This window comes from Camellia sinensis, chromosome 10 (genome assembly GCF_055761805.1).
Source record: "Camellia sinensis isolate YWXY chromosome 10, ASM5576180v1, whole genome shotgun sequence".
Taxonomy (NCBI): Eukaryota; Viridiplantae; Streptophyta; class Magnoliopsida; order Ericales; family Theaceae; genus Camellia; species Camellia sinensis.
The window spans coordinates 160,013,512-160,040,483 of record NC_138970.1 but is presented as its reverse complement, the minus strand read 5'-3'; the positions used below and the strand labels follow the sequence as shown (position 1 = coordinate 160,040,483).

The 26,972-nt window shown below is 37.2% G+C and overlaps 3 protein-coding genes across 3 annotated transcripts; 2 read left to right on the top strand and 1 right to left on the bottom strand.

Annotated features, from left to right (window-relative positions):
* Window positions 1-786: 786 nt before the first annotated feature.
* Window positions 787-4,343, top strand: LOC114258061 (uncharacterized). The gene is made up of 8 exons (XM_082892707.1): window positions 787-1,153; window positions 1,254-1,388; window positions 1,481-2,790; window positions 2,886-2,976; window positions 3,206-3,307; window positions 3,404-3,622; window positions 3,736-3,863; window positions 3,949-4,343. The coding sequence occupies exons 1-8, from the start codon at window positions 806-808 to the stop codon at window positions 4,109-4,111; spliced, it is 2,496 nt and encodes an 831-aa protein (XP_082748833.1). The 5' UTR covers window positions 787-805; the 3' UTR covers window positions 4,112-4,343.
* Window positions 4,344-5,239: 896 nt separating this feature from the next.
* On the bottom strand, window positions 5,240-8,289 carry LOC114287750 (uncharacterized). The gene is made up of 5 exons (XM_082890562.1): window positions 8,153-8,289; window positions 6,834-7,940; window positions 6,150-6,546; window positions 5,552-6,025; window positions 5,240-5,258 (listed from the first exon to the last, which is right to left on the bottom strand). The coding sequence occupies exons 2-5, from the start codon at window positions 7,936-7,938 to the stop codon at window positions 5,240-5,242; spliced, it is 1,995 nt and encodes a 664-aa protein (XP_082746688.1). The 5' UTR covers window positions 7,939-7,940; window positions 8,153-8,289.
* Window positions 8,290-18,895: 10,606 nt separating this feature from the next.
* LOC114258161 (uncharacterized) lies at window positions 18,896-19,636 on the top strand. The gene is made up of 2 exons (XM_082890561.1): window positions 18,896-19,141; window positions 19,247-19,636. The coding sequence occupies exons 1-2, from the start codon at window positions 18,896-18,898 to the stop codon at window positions 19,634-19,636; spliced, it is 636 nt and encodes a 211-aa protein (XP_082746687.1).
* Window positions 19,637-26,972: the final 7,336 nt, after the last annotated feature.

Genomic DNA, 26,972 nt, shown 5'->3' with positions numbered 1-26,972 from the left:
ATAGCTACAGCTCGTTGCATTTGTACAAAATATAGTACAGAACAATATAATTAGTTAGTTGGGAAGTGATAGTGGTCAGTACTACATATAATGCATGCAGTATGTACTTGTTGCCTAGTGCGCGATGAGATGAAAATCAGAGTTTGCCTGTGTGATGTTAACGTTTGAGTTCAGATTTTAATTTGATGGCATGACATGGGGCATAAAAGTTGGTGTTGTTCTGGTAAATTGCCTGATGCCGGAACATGTGGTGGTGTAAAAGATTCATTTTTTCATGGTAATGGATCATGACATTTTATGTTTTGTGTTGGCAGTTTTAATTTGTTTCTTCTGATTTGAATGTAAAACATGTTCAGGTAGCAGTGGCAGTAGGACTGGTAAACGGAAAATTGGCTTGAGGTCACCACACACATCGACAAGGCAACCCAGTAAACGACAAGCAAAGCTCCCTTTCAAGAAACAGAAAGGGCCGGGTGATCTTGTTCAGAGAGCTGTTGTTGATACGTCGAAATTAATGTACCGTTCAAACATATCCGGGCTGATTAGCACAGTTCTGGAACTCGAATTACGCGATGCCCACGTCAGACAGTTGCAGAGAACGCCATTCTGGCTGATGATTGATGCTATTCGGGCTAACGAGCTGGATCCTAAAATGTTCAAAAAATGTGATGCGACGGTATGTCGGATAATACAAACTTACAACCCTGAAGATGAGAAATTCCACATCGGTGGAGCTAAGTTACCATTGCGCAACAACGACATCAGGTTGATATTTGGGGTACAATGTGGGAGGGAGAAATTGGATATGACACAGGGTGGGAAAGGGCCGTCTGATTTCATGCAAAGACGCTGCGCAAATGTTACCCGAATTTCCTCAAAACTAATAAAGGACTTGCTGGGAGAAGCCATCTGTGGTCATACGGAGCGTGACGAAGAAGATGTGGCGAAATTGTTGTGTCTTTATGTGTGCGCCAAGTTATTTTTCGCAACAACCGGCGAGCATATAGGTTGGGCATTTGTCCGTGTGATTGACAAACTAGACACGTTGCAGCACTATGACTGGAGTGCAACAATAAGAAACACATTGATTGGGTCACTAAATGAGATGCACAATAAGCCAGAGAAGGTCACTGGTTGCGTAGTAGCATTGCTGGTACGTATGTTTTTTCCTTGTTTGGTGGTTCAAATTCAGCGGTAAAACATATAACCCATTTCAGTGTTAATTTAACGGATGTTTCATGGTCTAATTTCAGTTCCTTATTTGTGAGCATTCAAACATCGTCGCTCCGGAACGACCCGACGTGACACCACGTTTTTGTAGATGGAACATTGCAGCCGCTGTGGGGAAACTAAGAGTAATAAATTTGTCGTCAGAAGGTTGCTTTGAGGTATGCAATTAGAACCCTTTTAATTGTTTTGCAAATTTTTCCAATACCAAAACATTGAAATTGTGCTACGTTTTGCTGGTAACTTTCATCAGGTCCAGTGTGGCAAACTTGTTGGGACGATTAATGAATGTCATATTCTGAAGGTGCCTGCTGCTGCTATTGAACCAAAAGAATGTAGTAGAATTAGGGCGGATGTGGAACCGCGTGGAGTGTGCGATGAACGCAGGGCTGTGATTGAGACAGAGGATGTTGGCAGCGTGGAGCCGAGCTTCAATTGTTGGCAGCCGGCCAAAAAAACAAAGGGTGACATGAAAATAGAGGGGGCCAATGACGATGACAATAAAAATACTGGAACACCGACCAGCAGGGAAAAAGTAGCTGGGAAGCTGGTGTCACGTGGAGAGGTTTGGCCGGTATTGTTCCCAGATCTTCTGGAACTGTCCAGCACTCCAGACGGTCAAGACGTGGGTGGGGAACAAAGAGGGGTGCGCGATGAGCTGATAACTTGTAAAGCAAGAATTACTGAATTAGAGAGTGAGATCAATATCAAAGATGTACAGATATGTGAACTGGAACAGCGTGTGGAAACACTGGAAAAACTGCTCGGGCGGCATGCTGGTAATTTGTTTGCAAACTTAAATACTGTGATTGTGGATAAGGATGCAGAAATTGCACGGCTCACCAAGCAGGTTGATCGATTGGACAAAAAAGTAAGCAATTTGGAAGATAGTCTTGATGACCTTGAGATTCACGAGGTCACACAATTAGCTGTGAATGCTGGATCCAATCAGCGAACACCAAGTAATAGTCTGTCAGGCAAAGTGAGTGGGTCTGCCAATGTGACGAGTTGCGAAAGTGCGCAGCGGTCTGCATGTCGTAGAGGCCAACCCGAAGACGTGCGGATCAACGAATTACAACTTGTTGACAATGACCCTGGGATTGAAGATTTGACAGATGACTTTGCAGATGGGATTGTACGTACAACTGTGGCAAGGGGAGAGGGTAGCTGCAGCCCCATAAATGCAGAGACAGTAGGTGATGGCAATGTAAAGGATGGCGCAGCTGTCGTTGTTGTAGAAGGTCATAATGAACACACAGCAGGTGCAGCAAGTTCAGGGCCGAAAATTACATCACTTGTGAAAAGGGTGAAGAACAAGGCAAGACGGGAATTTAGGTTATCAGACTACGAATATCCCGGCATATTTGGACGTCCACAGGTAAACACCAATGTCAGACTTGGTAAATCAGTTGAACCCGGGGTGATTTACAGTGTTGAGGACGTCGAGGTGGAGCGTAAAACATGGAATGGATTCGGTCTGAATAGGCGGCACACTGTGTGGAACATGGTGAAGGATGAAGACAGGGAACTACTACAAAGAATGTACACTTTAGAGGGGGACGGGTACGTTGTTCGGATGAAATGTTCTATTGTTTAACATGTACAACTTGTAAAACTATGCTCTATGGTGGTTCTTAATTTTGGTGCACGGTGTGCAGGTTAATAGTGTGGGATGGTGGACACAATGGAATACAAGTCCATTTCACGGACATCAAAGATTTGGTGCAGCAGAACTCCATACACGGCAATGTAAGCTGGTTCCGTGTAACGAATCGTACAGTATTTAGTGATTCTGTAATTATTTTTAAAAAACATATGCAAATCAGACCGTTGCTTCCTTTGTGAATTGAGTGATGTGGCAGTCGGAAACGGCAAATGAATTTTAAAAACCCAGTGAAGAATATGTAAATGGAAATGTAAATTTACAAAGTTGTTATTACTATTGTGGTGGAGTTGTAATGGGTGACATATGTTGCAGGTAATCGATGCATACGCTGCAATGTTGACTGAAATGCATAAGATGGTATCTGGAAGGGCAGAATATGTTGGGGCATCGTACATTTACACTAGTGTTTGTTCGGTATGTATCTTCAGTTTTATTTGATTCCTTCAAATCTGGAAAATATTTGCATAATGAAACCTGGTACGCCGATGGTGGTTTTGGACAATTGTGCAGGATATGATGCGAAACAGTAGTGCTGTTTCCCGAGCGAAGTATTTGAATGTTCACATGAAGGCTGCACGAGGTTGCAGATACACAGTAATCCCAATCTACAATGCCAACCATTGGACAGTCATGGCGTGCGATTCAGAAAGTGGGAATTGGAAACATTACAACTCGATGCGGCCAAGACGTGGAGTGCGCGATGAGCACTACAATGAGGCTCTAAAAGTGGTAAGTGCTGTTTACAAATTTCAGTTTACAATGTCCATTATGGGCAGATTGCAATGTGGAGAATGTTAATGTTACTGTGGACAAAACTGCACTGACATTTGAAAAATGGACAGAAACAATGGGTGGCTGATCACCACAACAAATTTGTGAAGCCTCGAGTTACACCTACAGCTGTTGGCACACAGCTGTTTGATGGCAGTTTTGTATCTGTTGTGGATTGCCCACAACAAGTTCCAGAGTCGTAAGAAATGTTCATTTTATTTTGAGCGTACTGTTTTGATGATGTATCACGTCTGTGACATTGACACCGGTGTTTGTTAGTGCAGGTCGGATTGTGGGATTTTCGTGTGCTTCATAATCAGGCAGTACATTCGTGGTGCAGAAGTGAATACTTCGATGGATGGGCTGACCCCAACTGGGCTACGAGCTGCAATGGTGGAAATGTTCTTAAGTGACCCGGGCAGTGGACTCCGTGGGAGGACATTATAACAAGTTGAGAAGACATTTCCCAGTGCGCAAGTTGCAACAACAGCATTACGATGTTTTTTTCTGTTTTTCCCGTATCGGCGTATATAATGTTTTGTTAGTCTGGAAACACATAAAAGTAGGACGCAAAAACTAGTTTCATATACGTTACTTTTTTGGTAATGCAGAAGTGGCAAACGGTTTAATCTTGGGTTAGGATCCAGTATTTTGTGGATATGAATGTTGATATTATTTAGTAAGCTATTCAAAGTGTCTCACCTTTTGCATAATAACAGTTTCACAGTGCATTACACTTTTATGTCATGTGAAGTACATTGTTTTTAAATGGCAGATGGGCCTGGGTATGTGAACATGGTGTGATGTATGCAGGAGTTGGGCATGACTAGACTCAGTTTTGTAAACCTGTTTTCCACCACGGGAGTATGCGTGGTTTGATGTATATGGAAGTGGACATGCAACGACTGAGCACGTCAACCACATGGTAAGCATGACACGAGTAAAGATTAATTTCGCATTGCCATCTTAATCAGAATTGTGATGATACCATGTTGAGCATAACATAAAATTACCTTCCTGTTCAATTTATTGTAAGTCATTTGGTAATGGGTACATGTTTTGTGCAATGACAATGGATTGTAAGCAGCCACAGAAACATTAAAAATCCATTGCCGTTCCGGATACAGGTTGGCAGAGTCCACTTAGGGCGAATGTTCTGGTATGATGTGAACAAATTTATAAACTTAAACGGCACCAATTCCTTATTTCATGTATTCACAGTGTTAATGAAAGCGTCCTTTGAGAATTAAATGGTTGTGTTTCAAAGGAGCAGTGTTAGTGTTCAGTAGCGGGGACCCAAAACGTATGTCCTACTAAACAAATTAAACCAATAACATAAAGTGGATGACTGGTTTCCAAATCTGTTATGATGTCCACAGATTTGAACCAAAAACCGGCACCCACTGACTCTTTTCGTGTGTACACAATGTCATTCAAAACAGATTTGAAAAATAACAACCACTGGCTACTTTCATGGCTGCACAGTGTTGAGCAGAACATATTTCACACTAAAATGGTTGGGTCTTAAAGGTGGAGTGTAATTGTTCAAACATGGGAAATGAAATGGTTGATGGATTACGTCAAAATGTATATCCTACAAAACAAATTAAACCAATAACAGAAAGTGAATGACTGATGTAAAAAAAAAAAGGAATTTTTTTAAAAAAACCAAATAACCTAGTTTCTTAACAACCAAATTAAATCATATGGCAGCCCAACTGTAATGGCTCTTTGCATGTCTTCCTATTGTGATTGCCCACTTTTCCGCAACGACCACAACGTATACGTTGCACTACCTCCCCCTTGGACGGAATTCTCTTCCGTTTTGGCCGACCGGGGGGACGCTTGGCCGTCGGCGGAGCTATCAAACATTCAGCTGGGTTAAACAGTGGCCTCCCCACTGTTGGGATGGGGTATATGGTTCCGCTATAAGTAGCTCGAAATGTATCAATGCAAAATGCGGAGTCTATGGCATCGTAGATGTTTCTTCCACTATTACGGAATGCAACCACAGCATGGGAACATGGGAACCCGTTGATCTGCCACTGAAAACAAGAACATGTCAGCTTGCCGACATCAACCAACACCGATGGGTGGGAGTGGACCTCATAGACATCATCATTAGCCTGGCTAACACACCAAGCCCTGCTGTCGTTATACGCTGCCACCAATTTTTTCTCCATTTTCGGAACTATAACACCGTCCCATTTACTGCATTTAACTCTGCGCTCCGACATCTGCTCCATTATTTGACCCCTTATCATATCGACCAATCTCGTGACGGGGAGATGACGAGCCTCACCAACCCAATTGTTGAAAGATTCCGCAGCATTTGAGCACATCTCCCCATACCGTTGGCCCCTTTTTTAGAAAAAAGAAACCCATTTACAAAGCGTAAATTAAAAAGACCAAAACAAAATATACTGAAAAAAACACGTGGGAATTTTTAAATATGCCATAACCCGTTGTGCAGGGCATGAATTACCTAAAATACGCATTAGACCAGTGTTTGGGGTGCAGGTCTTTCATAAAATCTTCAATCACAGCTGGGTTGGCCTTCTTCAATTCCTCCAATTTCTCATTGAAACAATCAACAGTGGGCGCATATGCACATTCCCGTAACTTTCGCATCAACCCAATTTTGTGCGATGCATTAACATATTTCATTCGATCCCGCAAGTTCATTTGCAGATGCAACAAACAATATGCATGATGCGCTGAAGGGAAAATAATGGGCATAGAGTGTAATAATCCGACATGGCGGTCAGATATGAAAGTCAATGTTCGCCCACCCCCAACAACTTCTTTCAAATTATGAAGGAACCATTCCCAATTAGCTGAATTCTCGGAATCAACAATAGCAAAGGCTACCGGAAACAATCCTAAGACCAAACATGCAACATAAAAAGTTAGGCATGACAAAACTTATACAACCATCCACGAATAAAAAAGTGCGACACATTTTAAAAAATTTTAAAACGAATAAGCCTGCCACTGTGTATTACATTCCTATTCAGTTTTATTTGAGGAGACCCTATTTCAATGTTCTCAATTTTTTTTTCCGTAGTTGAATGGGAAAGAAACATTTGAAATGTATAAAAATTTGAAGTATCTATTTACTAGTATGTTCAGCAAATAAGTAGTAATAGGTAAAGTAACACACCATTACCTTGATTGGCGTCTTTAGCAGTAGCTGCGAGCAAATTACCTTTAAATCTACCTTTCAAAAACGTTCCATCCAAAAAAAGCATAGGCCGGCAGTGTTTGAACCCATCTATACAAGCGCGAAATGATATGAAATACCTAACAAAGCTCCCGGTTTTGGGGTCAAACTCAAGATTAATGTAACTATTTGGGTTTTTTTGCATAACAGAATTGCTATACCACCTCAGCTGATCAAAGGACGTAGCGTGATCCCCGTACACCTCGCCCCTAGCTTTCTCAACACCCAACCATGCCACCCGGTAGCTAATATCCAAACCATAATCGTTCTTCAAATCAAACACGACATCAGTGGGGCGCGTCAATGGCTTATCACGCAGTCGATCTGCAACAACTGTAGACACCAAATCAGACCCCGTACGAGGGTTCCTAGAAGTACGTACAGCAGCCCCACAAGTATGCACACTATCAAACCTCTTAACACATAACACCCCACTTGACGGTAACATCCTCGCATGAACTGACCACGGACAATCTGTTGAAGCCGCAAACTTACACACTACCGTAATTCGCACGGAGTCATTTTTAACATACTTAAATTGAAATCCACGTTCAACAGCATACTTACACAGAACTTCGCGGAATTCAGTTGCTCCACCATCAAAACATTGTCCCACATGGGTAATACCATGCGCCCATTGCGCCGACAGAAACGTCTTCGATTTGTTCGGACAGTACATTGGTAACAAATCCATCTGGTCATCCACGAACTCATTCCCGCTAACATGCCGTGACATTCCCCCATCGTCCGCGAAATCCAACACGACACGATTACCACCCACACCAACACTACTTTCCTGAATGACGACCTCAATGTGATTTATCCCGAACGACTTAGCAAGGCACAACATGTTTTGAATGTCGTCGTCGCTATCCACCTTAAACTTCTTATATCCGGGAAAATCAAAAAACAAACACACCGCACCTGGTACCAATCCATCGAACTTCCCACAAATTTCATCAACAATCTTCACATACGACGAATCGTGATTCAACCGAATAAGAACATTAACTAAACCATACGAACAAACCAGCAAAATTCCCCCATCCATACCTGCACACATTTTGAAGAACCCATTACGGCTGCAACATACCCATGAAACAACCATAACAGAACAGTATGTGTTCGTTTGTTTGATTAAACACAGCATTGCAGGAAAATATAAAAAAAAACACCAACGACCCATCCCTCCATTGATAAAACCAGCGCACCCATCCCATAGACAGATCAGAGGGAACTTAAAAAATTCTGGAAAAAAAACACACCTTCACCCAGGGGCTTGAACACAGCAATGCCACCGCAGAAAGCCACCAACTTGAAATATCCAATTACAGTGCGAAGAACAGCAATGGTCTCTGGGGAAGATGATGCCGACCAACGGAAACAAAGCTCTCACCGTATTCTGCCTCCATCAAAAACAATGGTGGAATCAATGTAAATGACGGAAAAACAATGGTAATCAAACCGAAATGGTGGACAACAACAATAAAGAATCAGAAACAATGTCAATCAAAATACATAATAATGAAAGAACCAGTTACAGAGTCAGAACGAAAATAACCGTCAATGAGAAATCGCAAAAATGGTGAAAAAAAAATTAACCAATAAAAATCATCCCCACTAAAACATGTTGATTGCAGAAAATCAGTTGTAATGCATCGTAAATGCTACAGAAAAAATGATGGTCTCTGGGGAAGATGATGCCGACCAACGGAAAGAGCCCTCTCACGGTATTCTGCCTCCATGAAAGCAATGGTGGAATCAATGTAAATGAAGGAAAACAATGGTAATGAAACCGAAATGGTGAACGACAACAACAAACACGTTGATTGCAGAAAATCAGTTGTAATGCATCGTAAATGCTAGAGAAAAAATGGTGCTCACCGATTTGGGTGTCCCAGAAACATCCCCACAATAAGTTGAACATTACGAAACTCAATTGAATTCACCAACAACTATTGAAGGAAATATTCAGGTAAAGGGTATTGACGTAAAAACGCAATGGATTAAATCAAACCCCCCAAAATCAGCATATCAAATAGGACTAAATGGAGCATAGGAAAACATTTAGGACTAAATGGTTCAACATTTCAGGAAATAGGATTTATGGGTAAATTTTCCTTCTTTTTTTCTTTTTTTCTTTTTTTGGGCAAGTAAAATTGGGTTAATTTCAGTTTATCCCTTAAATTATTATTATTATTTTATTTTTAAACTATTGATTTGGTCTATTTAATCTTTAATATATATATATTTTTTGGTTTCTGTCCATGTGATCCAATTGAAAATGGTTGTACAAATTAATCAACGTTAATCTTTAATTTGATGGGCAAAAAGGTAGTTCTATGTTTTTATATAACTAAGATCTCATTTGGCATGTAATAATTTTAGTTTAAAAGTCAAAAAAATTATTTAAAAAAATTAAAAAATTTATAACTTAAATTAAAAAAAGTCAAAGTTTTCTGTTGTACTTGGTAAGACTTTTCAAAATTAATTCTATCTTTACATTCTAATCATATGTTTGGTAAAAGTTTTCGAATCATAATTCCAAATCAATTTCAAAACACATTTAGGCTTCATTTGGGAAGCCAAAGGTTGAGTTTTTTTGGGCTAAAATAGTCACAAAAAATAAAATATTACATTCAATTTATAATAATTACATTTTTTTCTTACAAAAAAGTTTAAAAAGCCAAAAAAATAAAAAATTATTTACAATAAGTCCCAAGCTATAATAACCAAAAAAGTTAAAAAGTTAACACACTTTCCAAATGAACCCTTAGAAAATATGTTTGTTAAACCAGACATTTTTTGAATTTTTGATCTATCCGGATGTCCAGTCGGTTGATCGGAACAGTGCAAATTTATTTATTTATTTATTTTTTACAATTGCCAATCGCCACTTGTTATTTGGAAAAAAAATTATTATTTTTTGATATTTTTTAAATATATAAATTATTTTTTTAGACCAAAATGACAAATTATTTTTTTAATTAAATTTTAAAAAGAGTTTGGATATGAGTTTTGAATAGTGTTTTGAATTGTGTGTTTGGTTATGAGTTATAAGTTTTTCAATTAAGTTTTGAAAACTCTTTTTAAAACTTATAATCAAATAACTTTTCTCATTTCATATGTCACATCAAAAATTTAAAACTCAATTTAAAACTTATGACCAAACAAATTATTTCTTTTCAAATCGTAATTCCAAAACTCACAAACTCAAATACAACTCTATTCTCAAATCATAATTCTAAAACTCTACCAAACACTATATTCATTTTCTCTCTAACTTTTACACATTTTTAAAAATCAAAAAGTTATTTCAAACATACTAATTTTTTTTAACTCGTATTTTAGTCAAAAATTAAAAAAGTTACTAAAATAGCATATTCCTAAATGAGACCTAAGACTTATTTTAGTAAGATAGTTAAAAGTTGATTTTTTTTTAAAAAAAAAAATATATAAAAAATATGAAAGTTAATGTAATTCAAAATAAATTAAAAATTGACTTTTAGTCTTTTTCGCTCTTTCCAAAAGAGCCCTCAAATAATACAAACAAACATCAGTTAAATTGGTTGTAAGGTGTATAATTTATTCAAAATAATTAGAAAAACAAGTATGTTGTATATTCCTTCCTAGCAAGGATCCTCTAGAGTTTTTTTTTCCTAAAATTTTCTAAAGTGGTGCATTGTGTAGTTGAGATTTAATGACAAGTCACATCAATTTTTCAGCATTAAATCTTAACCACGCAATACACCACTTTAGGAAACTTTAGGAAAAAAACACTCTAGAGGATCCTTGGTGATTCCTTCTGTCCCAAAACAATAGTCTTTTTTGGGAAATATAATTTTTTTTTGATAGTATAATTATTGTATTTTAAAAAAATTAATTTTTCAAAAATACCCTTTAATAGTACATTTTTTGAGAAATATTAATCATAATTGTACTTTTTGTGTTGTTTTTGAATTTAAAATAATGGCAAAATAAGAAATTCATATTATTTTAATTCTTGATTTTTGAAAAAAGACTAATATTTTGAGATAATAAAAATGAAATAAGCAACTAATATTTTGAGATAGAATGAGTAATTTAAATTGTTCAAATTAAGAAATAATTTTTTTTCTCATTAAATTAAGATTTCAACAGTTATTGATTTGTATATTTGTTTTCAATTGGATCACATGAATATAAATTAAAAATTTTAAGAACAAAATAGATAAAATTAATAATTTAGAGATGAAATTAAAAAATTGAAAATAGTTTAAAGGAAAAAAATAAAATTAATTTTTTTGTTTGGGTGAATTACACTAACGGTTCTTATAGTTTGGGGCTTGTGATACATTTGATTTTGAATTTTGAATCTTGTTCCAAATAAAGAGAATTGAAGACATCACTTTCTTTGCAAATGAAAAATGCTCTATTTCGAGGACATGTCGTCAATTTGATGAAATATAAACTAGTTTAACAAAAATAAATATTAAAAAGTTATTTTTGAATTTTAAAAAATTATTTCTACTCTCCAAACATAAAATTATATAAAAATGATAATTTTTTTATTTTTTTACCAAATTAATTTTTAGTATGTATTTGGATGATAATCATGTAATGATTGATAATTTTTGTTGATATTTTTGGATAGTTATTATGTAATAGATGGTTGTTTTTGTTGTTAACAGATATTTTTTGATGGTTATATGTAAGAGCATCTCCAATGGTAGTTGTTATATTGGTATTGTTATTGCTATAATTTGGTAATGAATAGTGTTATTTTGCCAAATTATAACAATGGTGCTCCAATGGTCATTTGTTATTTTTGGCAAAGCTTAACCAACTTTTCCTCCAACTTTGTAGGTGTAGTTTGGATATAGGTTTTTTGTGATTTTATTTTTGTTTATTTTTTGTCTTTTGTGACATTTTTTTACCTGTTTGTTAAAAAAAATTATATATTTATATTATTCCCAACTAGACAAATATAAAAAATATAAAAAATTGAAAAATTGGAAAAAAAAATTTGATCGATTAATTCACCCCTCCAAAAAACATATCACCTCCTATTTAATAAATTTTTTTAACTACACATAAAAAATAAACAATCACCAATTACCCACTAACAACCAACCACTAACAACCATCCATTATTAACCCAGCATTCATTCACTAACAACTATCCACCCGACAACCACCTATTATGAAGCCACCTATAGACACCCTATTTTTGACCTTCCTTAAGATTTGGACGTCACCGTTTGAACACTCGGTGATCATCCTTGTTTGTGTTCGTCTTGAGTTCCCGGAGGTCTTGGCTACGCACCTTGCCTCAAGATTTCTCGACTCGACTCCAAACACTTGTGTTTGGTCTTGCACCAAACACTTGTGTTTTTGCTTTGGAAGGCAGGGAATGCCTTGTTGGCCATCTCCACACTCCACCGGCCATGGCTTGAGGCCATCGGCTGTGTCTTGTTGCCATCGGCCAAATGTTTGGCCGACCAGCACTCTAGATGGTCGACTGACCATCTATTTTGGTCAAATTGCATTTTTGACCGGCCGACCACTGTTCATCTGCTTTTGCAAATATTTTTATGCCAGCTGTGTGTCACGATCCCAAACCGCCCCTAGTAGTTTGGTGCCGTGATGGCCAGTAATCCGAGGTTACCGAAGGCCAACTTTCAAAATTCACACACAACAGAGTAAAAATATATGGGGCTCACAAGTACGGAAGCAATACATACAAATCAGATTAGTCCATAAGAGCGGTGCATAATTCAAATGAAATGGCAAACATCTTCACATGGGTTACAACTTAATTACAAATGAAGCAAAATACAAATTTCATCTTGATCAAAAGGCTTCTCAAGCCGACGTGTGCAAAATACAAGTATTACAAATCGAGAAGCATAATTTTCAAGACTGCCGACGTAAATGCAAGTCAAGCTGACATAATCAAAAATCCAAAACAAGCTCGCGAATCACATCTAGGCGTCATCGCCTTCTTGCTCATCACCTACATATATATAGAGAGGGTGAGTTTGGATACTCAGTGAATGATATAAATAATAAAGGGTTTGCATGAATAATAGCCGAAGTCTTTTCAAAACAATACATGTCAAAACTTTATATAACAAGGGATGGACCTCGTCCATCTAACAAATCTTCAAAGTATCAAGGGATGCTTACTAGCATCAACATATTACAAATGATGACATTCCAACAAACAAAACCACGTGGTAAGCCGTCGGTGGCAAAACAAAACAAAGCAAGGGAGATATCTCAACAAGGGTGCTACAAAAGTTTAGAGTCCTCTAGCACAAAGGACCTATGTTACAAGGGCCCGTAGCCCTTTAACACGAGAGTACTGCGAAAGTTTAGAGTCCTCCAACACAAGGGATTTTCAAAACAAGATGTGCAGTTGCATTATAGTCCCCTAGCACTAAGGACTTTCAAAACAAGATGTGCAGTTGCATTATAATCCCCTGACACTAAGGACTTTCCGAGAAGGTCATCAAAGCAAGTATAATACAAGATACAAAATTAGAGACAATCATTCATGCTTAACAAATACTTTTCAAAACAAAGCAAAGCAAAGCAAAGCTCATCAAAACATTGATAACATAGCTTTATTAAAAATACCACTCACATAGTTCTTCAAACGTCGGTGTCAAGGCAAGTCTAAGTCCTACAAACACATGGCAAAGTCTATTGAATGCACTTCTCAAAACAAGTCTTGCATGCATGCAAATGACCTCAGCGTTCTTCAAAGACTAAGTCAAATCGAAACAAAACACAGTTTCTTATCTTGGGAAAACATGCTGGGGAACCACCAGGTCTTGGCCGAGGTCCCACACCTTCTTACCGAGGTGTGGTCCCGACGGCCACATTCAAAAGCGAAGTCGGGAAAATCTGGGTTTCCCTCTTGATAAACATGAAGAACATGAGCATGAAGAACATAAAGAACAAGGATGCTAAAATCATAACTTGTTTATTACAAAAAGAACTGGGATTTCATGCTATGAGTTCGAAAACATGGACCTGGGTACCCATACTAAAAGATCTTGTGAGAACAAACACAAAAACATAGTTCTTGATGCAAACCTTCGGATCAAAACAAGACTTTTCTTCAAGAACACATGAAAACCATTTTCTCTTTCTAAAACCAACTTAAATCAATGCATGACGTGCAGAACCGGTTCGATCGTGCAATGCAGCTAGATGATCAATAAGAACAACAAGAGTAGGTTAGGATTCTAACCTCAAAACTCGAATCTAACGGTCCAAGCTCCAACGATCAAGCTTGGAAGTTCACTTTCTCACTCAAAACTTTTCCTCCTTCTTCCTAGAGTTTCTCTCTCTAAAAGCAAGATTTGATACAAAATGATATGTTTCTCTCGACAGTCACTGACTTAATCCCTCTGCTGGGACACGTGGCATCGGCTGGTTGGCTCTACTCGAAAAGGTCACTGACTGATTAGACAAGACCATGACAAGGTGTGTTCAACAAGCTAGACGGCAAGAGTACTCCGGCAAGTGATGATCTCGGCTAAGGGCAAAGCTCCGGCAAGCAGGGTGACAATGACATCGGCTTGGAAGGACAACACTTGACTAAGCTGTGCCACACCTTGGCCTAGATGTGCCACACCTCGGTCTAGGTCATACCATTCCAGGAACAAAATCACTAGTGCAAGGATCAAGGATCTAGAACGCCTAGATATTAACATCTCGGCCTAGATGATGCACATCTTGGCCTAGGCGACGCGCACCTCGGCCTAGATGGTGACATCTCGGCCAATATGCCAGGGTGAAAATGGAGGTCAACCGAAGTGGTTACAAGATAGTTCTAAGTGTAGGAAGGTTCCAAGGTGTCTAGGCTTAAGATGACCTTGGCAACGCCAGGTAAGAACAAGCATGCAAGCAACACTCGAGCAAAACAAGACAAGATTTGTAAATGTGCATAACAAAACAAGATCATACATAAATGTGTGCAAGTATGACTAAGTTGAAGTGAGGGTTGTTACACTGTGCTAGCTGGCATACACTTTGTTCCTCTCCATACACGTGTATGGAGGGATCTCCCTCTTGACTAGCTTACTTGAGAAGCTTTGCAAGAGGGAAGCTCTATAAGAGGAGGCATCTTCTCCCTCCATTAGGGTTACAAAAAAAGCCAGAGGAGTTCTAATATTAGGGTTAGGTCATAGTGTCTCTATCCTATCTCTATATTTCTCTCTCTCTTTTGCCTTGTGTGGGTTTTTGTCTTACTTTTGTGCACAAACGCCTAGTTCTACACCTTCTCTTGGTTGCTAAGGGGCCAGAGGGTTGTTCTTGGTGTTCTTGACTGGTTTTGAGCTTTGAGGACCAGCTGGAGCATCATTCTTGAAGAAGGTCAACAAGGGTAAGAACTTACTCCTTTTTACCCCATATTTGCATAGTCTTTTTGCCCATCTTGCGACTGTTTTTAGACTTTGTGTATAACATATAAAAGCCTTGTTTTTGCCTGCTCTAAATAGTTGTTTAAGGGTGTTTTAAGCTTTGGGGTTGTTTGACCCCTCTTAGGCCTTGTTTGGCCACATTTTGTGTTATTTTTGGTGAGTTTCGGGACCACCTTGTTTGGCCCTCCTCACCATTGAAATCTTGAGGGATTTCAGTAGTGAGGATGGTGGTTTAGGGTCCTTAGAAGGAAAGGGTCACCCCCTCTCCTTGTTGTCCCTAAAAAGGGCCATTTTTGCCTCATGTGTGAGCACCTAGTTTAGGTCCATGTTGGCCATGCCTTAACTGTTATTTGGTAATATTTTTCCATATATTACCTCTGTTTCATGTTGGTTTAAACACACCTTGCATGCCTTACATACATGTCTTGTAATGCCATCATTTTGCCTTAACATGTACTTAGCATGTAGATCACCATGCCTGCTTGTTTTGGCCAAGCTTTGTGAAGCTTTTAGGCTTGTTTTGCCATGCTTAAGGTCTGATGTAGGTTGTCTTAGCCATGCTTGCCATGCTTCGTATAGCCCCTTTGCATTTTAGCTTGTTGGCTTTAAGTGTGTGAACCATGAGCATGCATTACTTGCATCATTTTTAGTGGTTTAGCACCATTTATCATGTCATTTTAGTCCACTTAACATGCCCACATGCTTGCATTTAATGCTACTTTGATGCTTTAAGAGGTTGTGTTGTACACTCCATGTTTAAGCACTTGTGCATGCCTCCATGTGTAAATCATTTAGATGCCATCTAAGTGGTTTTTGGGGCTCGCCTTATCATGATTTGGGACTGATTTGATTCATTTTGATCATTTGCTTCATATGTCACATGATCATGATTTAAGCCCTTTGGCTTGTCTCGGATTTTGGGTTTTATTTGCATGCCATGTCTATCTTGTTTACTTGGTTTGGCACCATTCTTAACATGATTTTCAAGGCTTAATGTGCATGCTATATTTCCATGTCTGCATCCTCCTAAGTGTGCTTGAGAGTTGCTCTTCAATACCTAAGTGTCGGTCCTTGTGTGCATGCATGCTTGCATGATTATTTGGTCATCATTCTCTTAGCATTTGGCCACTGTTTTGGGCTTAGTATAGAGCTGCCCGAATCAGTTTAAGTTCATTGTTCACATGTTGTTGCATGCTCGCCTTGTGTGTTGTCGCATACTTGTGTGTTGTTGTATGATTGAATGAAGTCACATGCTTGCTTGCATGTTTGAACACCCACATTGTGTCTTACATACTTGTTGGTTGCATTGCTTCATGCCTTGCATGTTTGTTTGCCTAGGCTGTGTGTCTAACATACATTACTTGCTTGCATGCCCATATTGCATACTTAGGCTCACATGCTTAGGATTGCATTGCATTGGCATGCATGCCTTGCCTCTTGAATTGCTTGTGATAGAGGTTGAGCTCCATTTGTTCGTTTATGTGCATTGCATGACATTTGAAATCAAAGTGCACACTTGGTCCCTTGGGCCATCACGCATTGAAATGCGCGATTGGTGGTCCGAGAACCAAGAACTATGTCCCTTTGAGTCATAAATATGATAAGGGATGTGTTGGTACACACATTGGCTTAGAATGCATTGCCATGCCTTGTTTTGCCCTCTACAGCTGTCAAAACAGGATTCTGCAGGAAGCTTTGGCCGGCCGGCCATCTTTAGTACCGACTGACCAAGCATGGATGGCCGAGAGCTTAACCAGTGGCCGGTGATTATTCTCCATGGTCGGTGACCATTCCTTATGGCCGGTGGTGTTCCCCAATGTCCAGAGAGTGTTCCTTGGGAATTGTGCCATTCTTAGAGGAGCAGAGCAGGGAAAACAGAGGCAACTTGTACATGGCAATGGGTTTCCGAGCGGAACCGATTGCGCATGCATTGGACCCTCTTCCTGAGGACTTTTATCGCTTTCTTTACTTAATTGATTTGTTAATTAATTAGGTGGTCTGTAATATTTAATTAGCTTGTAGGTTAATTAATTGTATTATTCTTTTGGTCCCTCCGAGCGAGGGCAAATTTGTAATAAGTGTGGGTGCGTGTGTGCATATCTTCCAACCCCTACTTCTTTCTCCCTTTTACTTACCTGCTTTGATGGTTAGTACTAGGACATATTTAATTTAGCATCCTTATGCTATGCACGCGTGCATCATTCATCAGTATTGCATGCATCAGGCTCGGCGCATCATACTAATTGCATTGTATTTCAAATCTAAACTTGAATATGTGCATCAAATGGTTGCATTCCACATGACATCCTAGGATTAGTCGGGCCTATCCTAATTGCATTCTGTATGCGTTGCATTAGGCACTCAACATGGACTTGGATCATACATTGATTGCTAACGAGTTCTTTGTTTTGGCTTGGAGTACCCTGTAAGTATTTTGTGCTTTAGCATCTCGCACGAGTGTGAATGTTAACATGACAGCATGCTTACCACGTGGCTAGATGCTTATGTGATATGAACTGCCTGAATGCCTGTGGGTGAAGGTTGGATTGCTTGAGTTGGAACAACTCATCAAAATCCGTGTTTTGGCCTACTCACGAGTAGCAAATTTCAAAACATTTTCCAAACAAACGGATATGCGATGCTTTGTTCCGAATTAGGCGATCTAGTCTATACTTGTTTGCTGTGCGCATAACATAGTAATTCTAGGCTAATAACTGGAATAGGAACGTGTAATGTTTTCAAAACAAGATATCATAATTAGTAGAGGCCGATCTTCGATCGGGCGAGAGGGGGTGCTCATAGCTGACCTTCCCCAATCGTACCCAAGTTCCCGAGCCGAGACAACTTTGGTGATGACGAACACGTGGCCTTTGGCACCGAGTCAGGGTTTCCTAAATTTCCTAAAATAAAATATTTAGGTGGCGACTCTATATCTGGCAAAGCAGTCCATGTTTGGCACTTCTTTTCTAAAAATCTGTTTTTCTCAAAACAATTTGTCGGATTTGGACTCTTTGGTTCAGATTAAGAACCGTGACAATTTGAGAGTCCTGAACTGTAGTGAACCCAATATGAACAAAACGAGGACTCATCTTCCCGGGGCATTCGGGGACGTCTACACCACCCACCCAACAACCATCCATTATTCATTCACCCACCCAACAACCACCCATCATTCACCCATCCACATTTTCTCTATAAATATAACATAAGGTTTTCTACGATTTTCATATTCACCTATCCATCATTTTCATATCTTCTAAACTCTCTGTACCCATCCAGCAGATTTTCTACAATTTTCATATTCACCCACTCACCCATCCACCTATAATGAACAATTTGACTAAAGCCATATTCAATGGAGATTTTGATGAATCTTCATCATCTGATGATAATATCATCATGATGCAACTATTCGCAGCGCAACAACAAAGAATACAGACGTTAAGCCTAAACCAACCAACCATACGTGTTGGTTTCACAAATGGTCGTCGATACATTAATCGTGAGAGGGTCAAAGGCGACCGACAAATTTATAGAGATTATTTTGCAGATAATCCTGTCTATCCAGAAGAATACTTCCAAAGACGTTTTTGAATGAGGCGGTCATTGTTTGTTAGTATCTTACATGATATTCAACAAGTGAATGAGTACTTCATTCAAACTCATGATGCCACTGGTGCTCCTGGATTATCCGGTATACATAAGATAACTATAGCACTTCGGATCCTGCAGTACGGCATGCCTGCTGATGCTGTAGACGAGTACATTAGAATCGGTGAAAGTACTGCAATTGCCGCCTTAAATTTTTTTACCAGATCAATTGTTACTACCTATGAATCCGTTTACTTATGATCTCCAAATAAAGCAGATGTCGCCATATTATTGCAAGAGGGAGAGCAACGCGGGTTTCCTGGAATGTTAGGGAGTTTGGATTGTATGCACTAGTGTTGGGATAAATGTCCAAGTGCCCAAACCGGAGCTTACACTGGATACTATCACAAACCAACAGTTGTACTCGAGGAAATTGCCTCCTATGACTTGTGGATTTGGCATGTTTTCTTTGGCATGCCTGGCTTTTTAAATGATATTACTGTTCTTGACAAGTCGCCTTTATTTGCTGAATTAACTAGAAGATGTGCCCCTGCTGTCAACTACACCATCAATAACCACGCGTACACCATGGGGTATTATCTTGCTGATTGTATCTATCCTCGTTGGGCAACGATTGTGAAAACAATATCTCAACCTCAAGGCGCAAAGAGACAACTATTTGCGAGGATGCAGGAGGCATGTCGGAAAGATGTCAAAAGGGCATTTGGAGTGCTCCAAGCATGATTTAATATTGTAAGAGTGCCAGCTAGAGGTTGGAGTGATGAGGATCTGTACTACATCATGAAGACGTGCATTATTTTGCACAACATGATCATTGAAGACGAGCGTGATATTCCAGAAAATGAATGCAGTGCAGCACAACTTGAGACTGATACCAGCAATTTGGGCTGTCAAGTGTCACGCGATCCGAATGAGGAGTATGCTTAATTTATGTTAAATCGGCAAAGGATTAGATCTATTGAAGCCCATAATGTAATTCGTAATGATCTAATTGAACACTTGTGATCCCGAGCTGGAGAGTTAGATTAAGTTTGCATTTTATCTTTTTAATGACAGTTAATGTCATTTAATATCAGTTAATGTCTTTTTATTCTAATAAAATGTTCTTCATTTAATGACTTTTTATTTTACAATTTTTTTAATGTCAGTTAATGTCTTTTCATAAAATGTCTTTTTTTGCATTGTGAAGTACAAAATACTCACAAAAAAAAAAAAAACATGAAATTTCATTACAAAATAAAAATTACATTGCAAATAAAGACTAACAATTACATCAAAAAATAAATGATATTGCAAATTTCAAAAATACATTATCCCGTAATTATTCATCAGGAGGTAAGGGGAAATAAAAATTTGGGTTGCTCACATTTGAGGACCACTTGGCGAAAATCTCATTTTTTCGCATTGTGTAATACGCTTTCATCTGAGGGTCCAAATGAGAAATGTCCGTAGTCATTATTTGGTGTTCTTCCTTTTTCATCTCAAACTCATGCTTTTTCATCTCAAGTTCTTTCATCTCCTACAGTGCTTGAATCCTTTTTTCTTCTATTTCCTCTTTTTTCTTTTCTTTCTCAGTAAGGTGTTGGTTAAATGTGTCTAATTGTATGCTTATTTTTTGAACTTCAGTTTCAGTGACTTGATTTCTCTGGAATAATTCTTTTGTAGATTTCCTACCCATCGGCCTTTTACCCATTCCAAGGACACTGCCCTCACCAACAGTTGGATTGTTACCAACACTTGGACTGTTGTCGTCTTCAAGAGAAATGCAGTTTTCCATAGGGGAATCAGGGGCTGAATTAGGGGTAAACACTGTATGCATCCTTGACTTTACCGTATTCGTGGGAGCTACATTTTGCCACCTGATATTGTCTTGCAATATTGGCCAACAATGTTCAAAAACGAAATGTTTGTTTTCATCTTGATGGTATAACAGTTTTGCTTGAAGCATCTATTTAAAAACAATTGAAACATTATTTAATTACGTAATTTTTATACGATACCTGAGAATAAGAAACTAAACATAATAATTGAAAATAAAAACTTACTATATCAACTTGAGAAATCCCATTTGGGTGAAGATTTTCGACTTGAGCTAAACATCCCTGAAATTTGTTAGAACATTTCATGATTATACCCCATCGAGATTGAAGAGACACTTGTGTTCTAGACTGATCATTCTGAAGCAGGCAAAAATTTTCGTAAATTCTCCCCCAAAAGTGAGCATACGATTGTGAATTGCCAACAATTGGGTCTTCCGAAATGTGACACCAAGATTTACAAATTGCCATATCTTCTTCAATGATGAATGATTTTTCTCTCTTTGTTTTTGATAAACCTTCCAGAGTGATTGGATGAAAAAACTAAAAAGAAAATAATTTAAGAGGTTTGCTGTGAAATCAGATTCAAAGAAGAGAGGAGAAAAGAAAAATTAAATGTAAATGTTTGTGTGAAATAAAAGTGGCATGGAGGGTTTCAATTTATAGAAATTAAATATATTACCGTTTGGCAAATAACTGTTTAAAAGAGCTGTTGTAAAAAATAATTTAAATTTTTTTTTTAAACAAACCTAATAGAGCCCAACGGCTCTTTATTACACTGAGGCATCACCTTATTTTTCCATACATCTAGAATAATCCACTCTCTTCTCATTCTCATTCTCCTCCACAGCTCTTATTCTTCCTCTCCCTCTCATTCTGACTTTGTCTTCTTCTCCATGGCTGAAATCAAACAGAGCACAAGCCACTCTCCCTTCCCCTCCATGGTCGAAACCCCTCTCTCACTCTCTCTCCCTTTCAGTCTCTCACTCTGTCTCCCTCTTCTCAAACCACTCCGCCTTCTCCTCCATGATCGGAACCCTTTCTCCTCCATGATCTCCTCCATGATCAGAACCCAATCTCCCCCTTCTCCTTCAAGATCGGAACCCCCTTTCTTTGGTTTCACTCTGTCTCCCTCTTAATCCTCACCTTCGATCTGTGTACTCTCCGTCTCTGGTATGATCTCCATCTATGTACATACTCATATATATATATATATATATATATGTTTTGATCTGTCTTGATCTCCATCTATACGATCTGTCTTCATGTGTTTTGATCATATATATATATATATATGTTTTGATTTGTTCCTTCATCAATTTTTTATATCTATCTTCATCAATTTTTTTTGATATATATGTTTTGAAATTTTTTGATATATATGTCTTCATCAATTTTTCTATTTTATATATATATATATATATATATCTGTCTTCAATTTTTTATATTTGTCTTCATCAATTTTTTGATTATCCGGTATACATAATTTTTTTTTGATATATATGTTTTGATATCTGAAACTGATTTGCTAATAAATGAATTAAAAAAAAAATTGAGAAACCGAATTTGGGTTTGTCAGTTTCATTCTGAAATTTGCTTAATTCTGAAAATTGGGTCTCGAACAGTCTGATTTTTGCTGATCTGGCAAGCTTTGCATCTGCTATTTCACTTGCCAAATTTGATAACACATATGGCATCTGCCATCTTTGGCAAGTGAAATAGCAGACCATTGGAGACTCATTTTTCCCATTCCTGTCATTTTTTAGCTTTGACAGCTGATATAGCAGCTCCAATGGAGATGCTCTAAGGGTGAAGTACTAATAAATTTCAAACACTACAACATTTTCTTAGTATAGTGACATTTGAAAGTGCCACAAAACTATTCTTCTAATGACATTGTTTAGTCTAAGCGCCATTACACCATCAAGGTTACACACTTTCAATGACACTTTAATGTCATGGTAGACACTATTCGTGACGCTATCAAGTGCCATTAAAAAAGACTTGCAATCTAAAAAATGCCATTACATAGATTTTTAATGACGCTTGTTATCTTACAATTGATATAAATGCCACTGAATCCAATTCATTTGTGTTATTAAATGGATATAAGTGACATTGGAACTTATTTTAGTGACACTTTGTAAAGCTACTATCATTACTACAAAATGCCACTTATATGTTCTCTTTATTGACACTTTTAAAAGCTACAACTAAGCATGCATAAATGCGTGTAAAAATTGAATCGATTTTATAAACAATTGAATATAAATTGTCAAATCCTATATTAATTTGACATCCATTCATCCTGTAATATTTCCATAATAATAAACAAATATTACCACCATAAGATCATTACATCAAAAACAAAAACAAAAACAAAATTCAAAACACAACCAATTATTTATTATTGAAATATAAATTTATTTATATTGCAATAAAAATCCCTTGCCAAAATTATAAAATATTTTACCACACTAACAAAGTTAAAGCAAAAAAAAAAAAAAAAAAAAAAATTAAAAGAAAATTATTCCAACCATAAGTTTTGAAAAGCCATAGTGATATCCATCTTTCGGAGAGACAAATTATCAAAACAAAATCAGTTCCCAAACTCTCAACCTCAATTGTATAAATATTCTCGACTAGCATCCATAAGTTGCGAAATCTACATCCAAAAGATAAATTTATAAAGGTAATTAAAACTATATTAAGTTAATATAAATTTGTTAATGAAATTAACATTTACGAAAGAAATATACCACAAATGGAGTAGGCCAAGCAACATGAACTCCAATAGCTTGTCCAATTATTTTGACAAGTCCATATGATTGGATCAAGCTCGCATTAGGTTTGATTGGCACTTGAACATGTACCTCCCAATAGTCAGGTCCTAGTTCTTCCCTTTCTACTTCTTTAGATGTGTCTGTGCTTTTAAGTACTCCGATTGCAACTGTTTTTGTTAGCTTAATGATACTTTTTAGAACAACTATATCTCATACCTGTAAATCAAGATTTAATTACTTAAGTAATCATATATTTACAATTAATACATAATATTTAAAAAATAAACTAGTACAAAGTGTCAGGGTGAAGATGATCACAACTGAAAGTAATATGCATTTTTCTAGTAGATACCAAATGATTTAATCACTTAATTGGTTCACTACACTACAACAAATTATATAATAGTAACAACCGTAAGTCTTTAGACCATATCAAACAATAGCTTAAAAAATCAATAACAACCAAAGGCACCAATCAACAACAATCAAAACCATGCTCATTATGCTCATTATTAATATTAGGATCCCCAAACCTCAACAATGTAAATCAAATGTAATTGTGAAAAATGACAATAAACTAATTACTTTCAAGCAATATTTTGAGAGAATCAAAAAGAGTCCATGCAGTAATAAATGATGGAGAGATGTCTTGTTGAAGCTTCACAAGAAAATAAGAATAAAAAATTTTAAAAAAGCGCAAGTTTTGTCATGTCATGATTTTGATTATGTAGCACAATTTGTATAGATTTAAACAATGGAATTTAGGTCCACAATATTCATTCCTTGGTTAATTGTAAGACAAGTTTTGCATGCTATTCTAATTAAAGCTAGAAGTAATGTGATATATAGAGGATTAGCTCTTAGTGGGTACTTGAGTGAGAGAGACATCTTGTATCGATCACAAGGACCATGCTTGATGTCGAACTGTCTTGTCAAAAGGACTAGAAGCTGTTGTGACCTAACCAAATTTGAACTAATTAATTTTACAAACACACACAGATATATGTGTGTATATATATGTGTGTGTAAGAAAACATTAATAACTTATAAATCCCATCAACAAAATTACCTAGTTAGATGTGTTTGTCAAGTTATTCGGAGCATGCTGAGCATGGGAAACTTCGGACCTTAGCTCTGAATTTTCAACTTCCATAGCATCCATTGTTATGTCTTGGTTTGCTTTATGACCAGATGTATCTCTCCATAAATTAGACAGGGAGACACCTAATCCATACATACGAACTCGTTCATGTTTTTCTTTACCCATCACTTGTCCAAATGTATATTTGGACCCTTATTTGATAAATTCACATTTAAAGTTGTCCTCTCTGTCACGCCCCAAATTTTAATTACTCGAAAACATTACCAAGCCTGTAAATTTAGGTCCATTTATTTTATTTTATTTTATATATACATATACAAATATCTATTACACTTGAGTAATAGAAATACAATGATACATGTTCTCTCTCTCTCAATGAATATTACAATGACAACAATACATACTAGTCTCCTACCGTGCTACAAATAAATAAATACAAATACAAAATCAATTTCCTTTACATCTACTATGAAGTTATACAAAGGGACTCAAGAACTTCATAAATCTTCAATCAAATAATCCAAACTTTTTTCCTGTAAAAAGATAAAACAATAACGGGGTGAGCACTAATGCCTAGTAGGAATCTCATAGTTCTCAATCAATAATTAACACACAGATAGAAATGATCATGCATGCAGGGTGATACCATATAGTAGAATGGCATTTTATAATTTCAAAATATCATAAGCAAGGTACCTTTTTCTCAAGAGACTATTTAAAACACTTTTAAGAAAAACCTTCAGCCATTAAAATCATCCCTTAACTTTAGAAAATCCATAGATCTTTGTGGAACTAACATATTTAAGAAACAACATCATTTAAAAGTTATTAACCAATTCCCAAAAATATTTCTCATTTAATTTCCATTAAACTTATTTAATTTCCATTTTTAATACCGCTCTTTTCCTTCCCTTCTTCTTTTCTACTCTTTATTTTTAATTTAAATCCCCGTAACTTCAAGTTCAGGTTCCTTTTGACTCAACAACAATTCTCCTATACTCAATTCATACCGTTAATTACACCCGCAAAGTTTTATTTGAAGATAACACAATATTAATAAACCCCTTTCAATTCAATCCTTTATTTAATTACAGAACAACGCTCACCATTTACTTTTATTAACACAACTACTTCATTAAGTTTACCATCATAGTCTAATCCTCATATCCATTTTTGGTTTCTATTCTTTACAAATAATGCCTATGCACATTTCCTTTTTAAACCAAATTACACATCAATATGCAATTTCACAAATTCATCACAAGTCACAATTAACCTCATCAACTCAACATACTTCTCAACACATAGCTCAACACAATCCACCTTTTGCTGACTTACTACAGCGGGATAGCGGGCACCCAATTCATAACACTTTCCACCTTTCGTCGGCTACTATACGGCGGGAAGTGAACTCCCAAAAACCACTTTCATAAAAGCCATTTTTTTTCAAAAACCATTTTTCAACTTTTTAAAAAAAAAACCATCCCCCACATTATAGAAAACCAAATTGTAGCATGCTAAATTCGTATTTCAAGTTTTGACCCAATTTATTAACCATTGAGTTAACCATGAACCATCATTTTATAATTAATTTTCATGTTTCATGTCCCAAACACTCCCCACATTTACTGGCCACTAAGCACAGTAGGGCAAGTGGGCACCTCTAACTTTTAGAAAACCTTCACATTTACCGGCCACCAAGCACGGAGGGGCAATTGGACACCCATTTCATTTTAAAACATCTCCACATTTTCCGACCACAGAGCACAGAGGGGTAATTGGACACCCATTTTATCTTTAAAACATCTCCACATTTTCCGGCCACCGAGCACGGAGGGGCAATTGGACACCCATCAATCATTGTAACTTTTCCCCACATTTACCGGCCTACAAGTACGGAAGGGCAATTGGGCACCTTTAATTTAAACCACCCCCACATTTTCCGGCTACTATACGGCGGGACATGGCCCCCCAAAAACCTTTTTCTCAATTTTTTTTAAAACCATTTTTCAACTCCCCGTGCGGGTACCAACACAACACCACCCAACACAACACAACTCAAACTCCACACACCCAACACAACTTAATCCAAACTCCACACACCCAACACAACTTAATCCAAACTCCATACACCCAACACAACTCAACTCAACACAATTCACATGATTCAAACACAATTCATCATAGTTCAATACCATTAAATTCAACGTTATTCAACACAACTTAATTCAACATAAGTCAACACAACTTAATTCAACAATACTATTTACAATTCAACATAATTCAAGATAAATTCATGAATCCCATATCAACATTCCATAACCAAGTTTACGTCATCCATATCATTAATAAATTAT

What these genes read in the sequence shown, in the direction of transcription:
- LOC114258061 (XM_082892707.1), top strand. Translation starts at nt 806, where the DNA reads ATGACACAGGGTGGGAAAGGGCCGTCTGATTTCATGCAAAGACGCTGC. An exon ending in GTTGCGTAGTAGCATTGCTG is followed by an intron (nt 1,154 to 1,253) that starts GTACGTATGTTT and finishes GTCTAATTTCAG; the next exon opens with TTCCTTATTTGTGAGCATTC. An exon ending in TACACTTTAGAGGGGGACGG is followed by an intron (nt 2,791 to 2,885) that starts GTACGTTGTTCG and finishes CACGGTGTGCAG; the next exon opens with GTTAATAGTGTGGGATGGTG.
- LOC114287750 (XM_082890562.1), bottom strand. Translation starts at nt 7,938, where the DNA reads ATGGATGGGGGAATTTTGCTGGTTTGTTCGTATGGTTTAGTTAATGTT. An exon ending in TGCTAAAGACGCCAATCAAG is followed by an intron (nt 6,547 to 6,833) that starts GTAATGGTGTGT and finishes GTTTGGTCTTAG; the next exon opens with GATTGTTTCCGGTAGCCTTT. An exon ending in TGGTCTAATGCGTATTTTAG is followed by an intron (nt 6,026 to 6,149) that starts GTAATTCATGCC and finishes TTTCTAAAAAAG; the next exon opens with GGGCCAACGGTATGGGGAGA.
- LOC114258161 (XM_082890561.1), top strand. Translation starts at nt 18,896, where the DNA reads ATGAGGCGGTCATTGTTTGTTAGTATCTTACATGATATTCAACAAGTG. An exon ending in TTGTTACTACCTATGAATCC is followed by an intron (nt 19,142 to 19,246) that starts GTTTACTTATGA and finishes TGTATGCACTAG; the next exon opens with TGTTGGGATAAATGTCCAAG.